General features: G+C 57.0%; 1 protein-coding gene across 3 annotated transcripts in view; it reads left to right on the top strand.

Moving 5' to 3' along the window:
• SYNPO (synaptopodin) overlaps positions 1-9,574 on the top strand; it is a 35,909-nt gene that overhangs the window by 21,590 nt on the left and 4,745 nt on the right. For all 3 annotated transcript variants that reach the window (XM_027081540.1, XM_027081542.1, XM_027081541.1), the window contains exon 2: positions 4,977-7,315. In XM_027081540.1, coding sequence (XP_026937341.1) covers positions 4,977-7,315 — 2,339 coding nt within the window. The remainder of the gene's footprint in view (positions 1-4,976; positions 7,316-9,574) is intronic.

The following is a 9,574-nucleotide window of genomic DNA, read 5'->3' as shown; positions in this document are numbered from 1 at the left end:
CATTGACGGCAGCCGTGTGAAGAAGAATTTCCTTGAATTCTCTCCCTGTCCTGACCTTCTGCTCTGGCCTCCGTTCCCCTGCCCTGCCTCCCTCCTCTGGATCCTCTGTCCAAAAGGCCTGATGGCCGGCAGAACAGGCAGCTGTCTACAGAAGTAATGGGGTGGGAGAAAGGGCTTATATACCCTGCCTGAGCACCACTTGAACTCAGGTCTCCTGACTCCCCACACCGTGCTCTTTCTACTCCACTAGTTTTTTATGTCCTAGCAGTCATCTCTACCTTAGGCACAATGCGTTTATCAGCTCTTCTCCCGAGAGGAAGAAGGACGACAAAGCAAGAGTTGCTCTGGACAGCTGAATATGAAGAGGCGAGGGCACTGCCGCGGGCACTGATCACGAGATGTGGAAACAGAGGGCTCTTCAGACCAGCATCCAGGAGCACCAGAGTCTCTGTGGGTGCCCCTCCCACTGGAGTCAGGATCCGGAAGGCAGGGCGGTTAAGAAATGAGATTCAGCAAAGCCAGATTTTGAGTTTTGAATCCCAGCTCTGCTACTTAAAAGTCATATGACCCTGGGCAGGTTTTTCTGAGCTCTGGTTTCATCTGCAAACTGGGAAGAGCGCTAGTACCTATCTCTTAGGGTCATCGGGAGGATCGAACAAGACGATGGGGCTACAGTGCGTGGCACAGCACTTTATACGGGGCAGTAGTGAGGGCTCGCTAATTATAGCACCCACTGCGATCTTCATTCGAAGGGCTGTACTCAGGGCTTCCTGTCCGCCTTCCCCACTTAGGGATTTAACCCTGTTGGACCCAGGTCTCCTGACGCTGGGCAGCTCCTCCTTGAGTCTGCCCTCACCCCTCCGTCTCTGGAAGGCCGGTCTTCAGAGCTCCTCACCCATTGTCCAGGGTGGGGCTTTCAAGGACCAGCCCTGAAGAGGCTGAGGGGAGAGTGGGTGTTAGGACTTGTACAGGTGTAGGCTGCAGACAAGCAGATTGAGGGCTCAGCAAGGGGCCTCTCCCCTGTGGCCCTTGGCCACCTCTTGCCTCTCTGACACCAGGGACCACAATCTTGGACCCACCTGGCTGGGGCATCACTAGAGGTGGCAGTTCCCTAGTCTGGGGAACTTTGAATGGAGCTGCCACCCCCAGTACCCTGCAGTGGGGGACTCTGGGATGCCCGTAGTTGGCCCAGCCCCCCTTCTCCCAGCTTTGTTTGTGCAGGGTGGCAAAAGTCATCTGGATTGCTGGCTGGGTCTGGTCCAAGCCTCCTGCCAAATTCCTTTTCCGTGGAGTCATTGCAGGCTGGGATGGGGGGCACGGGAACTCCCTCGGAGGCAGGGCTCTCTCACCCCCTGGCGTTTTCTGCTGGGTTCCTCTTGTCCCAGAACAACAGCGTGGGGAACGTTCCCAGCCTGGCTGGGGGTCAGCAGACCAGGTCTTGGCCCATGGCCTCCTCTGCAACCCCTTCCCTCTCTAAAGCCTCCCAGGCCAGCTTATCCCTGAGGGCCCTTCACTCTCTGACACTGGAGCATTTTCTAGCCCCATGGCCCTTAGAACCAACCTTGGGATAGAACTGAGGCAGAGAGGTGAAGAGAAAAAAGAGAAAAGTTCAGGGATTTGGGAGGTCTGAATTACACAAACACTGAAGCCCTTTCTAGGAGCCTGGCACCGTGGGAACCCGCTAGCCGGGTACACAGTAAGAGCCCGATCTATGTGAGCTACGATGGCTGCAGTTGTGTCATAAGAGCCACTGGTGGGACCAGGGATGTTTATCCTGACCGTGCCCCGTGGGGATGTGATTTGTGCCTGAGTCTCTGCAGGGCTGTCAGGTTGCAAAGAGAAAGCTCTTTATCTGTGTGGCGGTGAGGGGCAGTCATGTCAAGAGGTGGGAGTTAATATGAGGAGTGACTTTATAGCTAAAGAAAGAATGTTAATTAGCAGAAGGTACATCTTCAGGGTAGTGAGCTCCCTGTCAATTGAGGGTATAAACAGAGGCTTGTACATGCAGGGACATGGCTTTAGGGACGCAGGAATTGTGTGGGGGATTGGACCTGGTGACAGCCATCTCTGAGATTCTGAGGTTCTGTGATTTGGGGCAATGATCCCTGCCTCCCAATAACTCTAGAATCCCCTGCTCTGTGACCTTAAGACAGTCACCCCTCTCAGGACCATGATCTGTAGGGTGAATCTCCTTTGCTAGAAGAAGCGCTGACCCCTTCCAGGGTGTCACGTGGGGTCACCGTCAACTCCATCCCAGAGTAGCATGAGCCCTCGGTCCTCTCTACTTGGGCTGAATGACAGTAATCCCCCTGGCATCCGCGATCTCAGTGTAGCCTCCTAACCCTAATGTCAGTGCTTTTATTTTTATTATTATTATTATTTTGCGGTACGCGGGCCTCTCACTGTTGTGGCCTCTCCCGTTGCGGAGCACAGCCTCCGGACACGCAGGCCCAGCGGCCATGGCTCACGGGCCCAGTCGCTCTGCGGCACGTGGGATCTTCCCGGACTGGGACACGAACCCGTGTCCCCTGCATCGGCAGGCGGACTGTCAACCACTGCGCCACCAGGGAAGCCCCTGTCAGTGCTTTTATTACCTTCTTCTCAGCTAAGGAAACTGGCTCCGAGAGACGTAGTAACTTGCCAAGGTCACACAGCTAGCAAATAGCAGAGCCTGGATTTGGGCCGGGAGGCTTGGTTTCTAAGCAGACCAGAGGAGATGGACATCACATGAGCTGAGCAACTCCTCCTGTGTTGCTGGCTTGTCCCCTACTTAAGTTCCCCACAGGGGAGCAGCCTGGCCCAACCCCCAAAGCCTTCATCATGGGGTGATCCAGGCAGGAGAGGAGCCCTACCAGGAGGAAGCAGGTGTCAGGGGCGCATGGGGCAGGCTGTGTGCTGTCACTGTTCTGGACCTGTGGCCACAGGTGTGTGTGGTGGGGAGCCAGGTCGTGATGGGAGGAGGGAAGAAGGAGCTTGGGGCCAGACAGCCTGTGGCTGCTGGGCCTGGTCCCAGTGAAGCAGCTGTCGGCAGCCACTCTGTCCTGTGTGGGCCTCCCCGCTGACCCTAGTGTGAGCTCTACCCTGCACCGCTCTCCGAACCTTGGTTTCTTCATCTATAAAATGGGGGTGGTAGTGAAACAGCTCCTCTATAGGGGCCCTCCCAGCTCTAAGAGTCCATGAATTCTGAGCCTCGCTGGCAAGATTCCTAGAAAAACTGTCCCTGGAGACCCACTCAGCATGTCATGGCCAGTGCTAATGAGGGCAAGATAGGAGGAAGGGCAGGGTCAGATTCCTCTAGAACTAATTAGCTTCCCTCGATGGGGGTGGGGTGACAAAGGGAGGAATTTTCCCAGCCACCGACTGAGCTGCTAGCCCGGCCACAGGCTGTCCCATCCATCTGTCCGTAAGTTCATTTGTTCATGCGTCCATTCCTTCATTCCTTATTCAATAAGCACAAATTAAACACTGACTCTGTGCCAGCCGGGCACTGGTGATATAGAAAGAAATGGTTGCCTGTAGTCAACTTACAGATTAATAGGGCCTGACCCCCAGCCTGATCCCTGACCTCAGGCCCCAGACTCCGGTCCTAGCCTGCAGCCCCAGACTGAACCCCGACTCCCACCGACTCTGTCCCCTATATGTCCCAAAGGGACCTTTGGGACAAGCAGGCAGCTTGAGCATGCACTGTGGACCCAGAGAGAAGTGGTTCTGATCTGACTCCAGCCTTGCCACCCTTTGCTGTGTGATCTTGGGTGAGTTACTTACAAGACTCTAGACCTCATTTTCCACTTCTGTAAAATAGGGAGCAAGTAATGCTTGTGTCCTAGTGTTCTTGTGAGGATAAAATGAGGTAATGCAATGTTCTAGTAGAGTCACTGCTGAAATTAGCCCAATTTATTACTTTTATAACATTAAAGTATGAGAATTTTTCAATGATTGTTTAAATGAAAATGGTAAGAAATTCTGCAAGGACTTGGAAGAAACTATTAACAGTTGTTACCTGATTTGTGGTAGAGGTAGAGAGACATTTTTTACTGTATACTTTTTTATGTTTTTAAGTTAAAAAAAAAATTTCAGTCCATGTAAATGTATTACCTATTCTAAAAAGAGGAAGTGTTAGTGTTAAGAAATGACTGTACTATGAGTTTGAAAGTGTAAAGGGCCCTAAGATATGCACTTAGGCATATGAATATCCTGCAGGTTCATTCATGCCCTCAGTAATGCTTCCTGAGTGCCCACTTTTTGCCAGGCACTATTCTAGGGGCTAGGGTTAGAGGGATGAACAAGTCAAGCAAGTTCAGTTCCCCCTTAGAGCTTGCGTGCTAGGTGAGGGAGACAGATAATAGACAAGGAAACGTGTAAAGAAGAGAATACTGAATTGTGTTGAATGCTATGAAGAAAACAAAACAAAGAGATGGGTTGGGGGGGTGCTGATTATAGAGGAAGGCCCCTCCAGAGAGGTGACATTCACGTGAGTCCTGAGCGATGAGGAACCAACATGGAATGCCACTTGGGAAAAGATCATTCCAAGCAGAGAGAACAGCAAGTGCAAAGGCCCTGGGGCAGGAACACACTTGGCATTTTCAAGGAACAGAAAGCCAGCCAGGAAGAGCCCAGTGAGAGAGAAAGGTGGCACAAGATGAGTCCGAGATGGAGTGGGGCCTTGACTGCTAGGGTGAGGTGTTCTTGCTGAGTTTGGTAAATGCCATGTCAACAACCTTCAGCGGGAATCCAAACGAGGGGCAGTTAATACTAAAAGGGTAATCAGGGGAGGTTTTACATGGCTATTTGAGTTGGGCCATGATGGTTGGGTCAGGGATCTTTATGAGGAGATTCTAGGACACGGTGAGTAAAGATCAAATTCCGGAGGAAAAGGCCATCTGTAGTGGGGCATGGGTGACCATCTGTCTGTCTGTGTGTGTACCCCTGTGGCTCTGCAATCCCATTTGCTGACTCGGCCTCTGTCCCTCCTGCAGCGCTGGGCCGGAGCACTAGCCTCACTGAGAAGGATCTAAAAGAGGCCAAGGCGAGGAGCCAGCAGATCGCAGCCCAGCTGACCACCCCTCCCAGCTCCAACTCCCGCGGCGTCCAGCTCTTCAACAGGCGCCGGCAGAGGGTGAACGAGTTCACCTTGGAGAGCCACGGCCAGAGGGGACAGAAGCCCGGCCAGGAGTCCCTCAGGGTGCCCCCCGCCAGCCCCACAGGCCATGCCCCAGGGCTCAGCCTGAGTCCCACCTCCCTCCCTGAACCAGGCCCTCCGAGAAACCCCGCCTGCCAGAGCGCTGACACAGGGGTCCCTGGTCACAGCATGGAGGGCTCCTCAGAGGAAGCCAACTTGCTGCGGCACCTGGAGAAGGTGGCCAGTGAGGAAGAGGAGGTACCACTGGTGGTTTATTTAAAGGAGAACGCGGCCCTGCTGACGGCCAATGGGCTCCACCTGTCCCAGAACCGAGAAGCCCAGCAGACACCCCCAACTCCACCTCCGGCGGAGGTCCACAGCCCAGCCACAGATGCCAGCCAAAACCCTCCCTCACCCGGCGCCACGCTCATCACTCCAGCTTCCAACAGCAACCACAACCTGCCAGCCACAGATGTCGATCAGAACCCACCGGCAACTGTCACCCCGCAGAGCCTGCCACTGTCCAGCGTCCAGCAGAATTCCTCACAGGCACAGCTCCCGCCGAAGGGTGCGGTGCCAGATTTCAAACCCAGCACCCCGTGTGCTGGTGGGCAACCCCAGGAGCCAGCCGCGGAGGTGAGATCCAGCACCCTGCTAATTGACAAGGTATCGGCTCCACCTACCACCACCAGCACCTTCTCCAGAGAAGTGACTCCCATCTCCAGCTCCAGGTCCCCAGCCCCAGATTTCGTGTCCAGCTCCCTGCTCATCGACATCCAGCTTGGTGCCCCAGTGGCATCCACAGAACAAGAGATGTCTGGGCGGGCAGCTGCCACCACGCCCACCAAACTGTACAGCGAGGTCCACCTCACGCTGGCCAAGCCCCCATCTGTGGTCAACAGGACGGCCAGGCCCTTTGGGATTCAGGCACCGGGCGGCACGAGCCAGATGGAACGAAGCCCCATGGTAGAGAGACGACATCTTGGAGAGAAGGGTCCCGCTCCCCGGCCCCCCAGCGTGGCAGACAGGAGCCCTCGGCCACAGAGACACATCATGTCCCATAGCCCCATGCTGGAGAGGAGGCCCGTGGCACAGCGAAGCCCCGCCTTGGAGAGACGCCCCTTGGGGAACTTCACCCCGCCCCCAACCTATGCCGAGACCTTGTCCACAGCCCCCCTGACTTCCCGGGTTAGGTCTCCCCCCTCTTACTCTGCCCTGTACCCCAGCTCCGACCCCAAGCCTTCTCATCTAAAGGGCCAGGCGGTTCCTGCCAGCAAGACGGGCATTTTGGAGGAGTCGATGGCCCGCAGGGGCAGCCGGAAATCCATGTTCACCTTCGTGGAGAAGCCCAAGGTGACCCCGAATCCGGACCTGCTGGATCTGGTACAGACAGCGGACGAGAAGCGGAGGCAGAGGGACCAGGGGGAGATGGGCGTGGAGGAGGAGCCCTTCGCGCTGGGGGCCGAGGCCTCCAACTTCCAGCAGGAGCCCGCACCCCGGGACAGGGCCAGCCCCGCAGGTGCCGAGGAGATTGTCCCCGAGTGGGCCTCATGCCTCAAGTCACCGCGTATCCAGGCCAAGCCCAAGCCCAAACCCAACCAGAACCTCTCCGAGGCCTCTGGGAAGGGGGCCGAGCTCTACGCCCGCCGCCAGTCCCGCATGGAGAAGTACGTCATCGAGTCTTCGGGCCACGCGGAACGGGCCCGCTGCCCTTCACCCACCATGTCCCTGCCTTCGTGCTGGAAGTACCCCACCCACGCGCCCGGCGGCTTCCGAGTGGCGTCCCGAAGCCCCGCTCGAACCCCACCTGCCTCCCTCTATCACGGCTACCTGCCTGAGAATGGGGTCCTGCGCCCAGAGCCCTCCAGGCAGACACCCTGCCAGCTGCGGCCCTCACTCTTTGTCCTCTCACCCATCAAGGAACCTGCCAAGTCCTCGCCCACAGCCGCCTCGCCTGCCAAGCCGAGCTCCCTGGACCTGGCGCCCAGCCTGCCCAAGGCGGCCCTCCCATCGTCGCCTGCCCTGCCTCGGCCCTCCCGCTCCTCCCCCGGCCAGGATGGCCTCCAGCCCACTGCCCTGAGCCCTACTTACAGCAGTGATGTCTCGCCCGTGTCTCCCTCCAGGGCGTGGTCTCCCCGAGCCAAGCAAGCCCCCAGGCCCTCCTTCTCCACCCGGAATGCCGGGATCGAGGCTCAGGTGTGGAAGCCCTCCTTCTGCTTCAAGTAATGGACCCCACAGGGCTCCCGCTGCCTGTCAGAGCCCGCTCTCCGAGGGCTGGATGGAGAGCAGGAAGTGGCACAGGGCTGAGTCAGGAGTATGGGGACTCAGGTCTCAAGGGCTGATGCTGCCACCAGCTAGCTTTGTGACATCGGGCAAGTCACCTCCCCTCTCTGAGCTGCAGCCGCCCCTTCCCTACCACAGAGTGGTTCGACTCCATGTCTGAGGGATCTGAAGTCTGCCACTGCAGGGGGAGGAGGGTCACGGAGAGAGAACTCCCTTGGCAGGCCCTAACGAGGCTGGGGGGCTTCACCTGGCCTTGGTGAGCTGTAGGGATGCCAGCGTCTTGCTGAGGGGCTTCTGCAGCATACAGAGCCTGCCCTGGCCTGTGGGACCAGCCAGCCAAGGGTCTGCCTCCTCAGCCACCCCGGTGGGGCCGTCCTCACTGTGGCCCCAGCTCTGGCAACTCTCTGCCTCTTGCTGGATTCTCGCCTCCACAGGTCTGTCTCTTCCACCCACCTCTGCCTTCCGGACACTGTTTCCTCTCCGCTGCTTCAGAGACCTCTGCCTCGGCCTCCACATTTTCTCTTCTCTCGGGTTCTGCTGGATGAGGACTCAGCCCACCACTGCTGTCTGACACTCTTCTTCCTGGCCCTCTGCTCAGCTGCCTTCATGCCCGCTCCAAACATCTAGCTCCGCTTTCGAGACAGCTAACGCAGTTCATCCCAGACCTCAGTCCTGGTTCGACCTAGCTTGCCCTCACCGTTCTGGGATGTGGGAGGTCCCAGGGGACCCCTGAGAGACAGAGAGCCCTGTAGGAGGCTGCGCAGAGGTTGGTGTGCAGCTAGGAGAGAGGCCCCTAGCAGTGTATCCGTCAGCTGTTTTGCCTTCAACCTCAGCCAAGATCTGCACGACTGAAAGCAGCCGTCTACGTGCAGTGGAAGGGGCCGCAAGGAGAGAGGCATCTCAGCCTGCCGTTTGCTGTGCGACTTTGGCCAAGTCACTTTCCCTTTTTGTGCCTCAGTTTTCTCATTTATACGATGAGGGCCCTCCTAGCTGGACAATCTGTGAGGAATGAGAGGACAGGCTGGTGCTTTGGGAGAAAGGCCCTGTAAGTGATAAGACAGTCCCCTGGGAAGAGAGGGGAAGGAAATGAGACAGTTGCCATAGGACAGATGGTGAGTAGATGTAAGGGTGTCCTTGGGAGGGTGTGGCTGGAATGAGCTGCAGCAGGAGGCCAGGAGATCAGAAATTTAGGCTGGGACTGCTCAGGCTCAGGATCGCCTGGAGACAGTGGGAACACGGCAAGGGCTGGGGCAGGAGCACAGCAGCTCAAGGAAGGGACAAAGGAGACCTTAAGGTTTAGAAGAAAAGGCTGGGACTTAGGAGGTCTGGATTCTCAAAGATGGACTCCACGTGCAGCTTTGGGTCTCAGTTTCCCCATCATACTGTGAGGGTTTTGAGTCAGGTAGTCTGAGATCCTCACCACCTCTGACACCTTTGATGTGCTGCAGCCCCCCAAAACCACACTTTGTGGGGGTTAGAGAACATAGACGCAAGAGGCAGAATTCAGATGGAAGCTTCCCAAGACCGGGGGCGAGCACCACCCACTTTCTCTTTCCCAGCCCTATTTCTGGGCTCCCCAGAGGGGCGAGGGGTGGTGGAGGCGGTGCCCATGCCGGGCTGAGCCTGCAGTTTTCGTGAGCTCTCGGCTCGTCTCCATGGCAACAGGGGGTGCCTTCCCAGTGAGTTCATTCTGCCCAGAACGTGGGGGCATGCATGGGAGAGTCGCGAGGGAGCTCGGCTCCTTCACGCCAAACCCCTCCCAGGGCAGAGTGAAGCCCATGTTCCGGACCCCTGCTCCCTTCTACCCCTGAGGGCCAGCAATGGAAGAGCCCACCCTCCATCCTGCAGCTCCTGTGATCAGGCTGGCTGAGCTCTTCCCTCAACTTTGTTTTCTCTCCTGTTCTCAATACACTCTGCCTCAAATCTGTCTTGCTTCTTTCTTTCTTCTACACTCACTGGCTGGTGGTCAGGGCCCTCTCCCTCCTCCCCAATTCTGGCCTGAGAAGTGGGGTGGGACTGCTTAGTTACGGCGTGTGAGCCTGTGGTGTGTGTCCACGTGCTGCCTGCATCTGCTGAGTGTCTCGATCTGCCATGGGTACAGATGTGTGCTGGCTTGAAAGTGAGGGCTGCCCTCTCTCTTCCCTGGGTCAGCACTGAGGGAACCAGAATCCT

This window comes from Aethalodelphis obliquidens, unplaced genomic scaffold, assembly GCF_003676395.1.
Source record: "Aethalodelphis obliquidens isolate GAN/ISIS:26980383/991018 unplaced genomic scaffold, ASM367639v1 scaffold45, whole genome shotgun sequence".
Taxonomy (NCBI): Eukaryota; Metazoa; Chordata; class Mammalia; order Artiodactyla; family Delphinidae; genus Aethalodelphis; species Aethalodelphis obliquidens.
The sequence above is the reverse complement of the archived record's forward strand: the minus strand, read 5'-3'. Positions and strand labels throughout refer to the sequence as shown.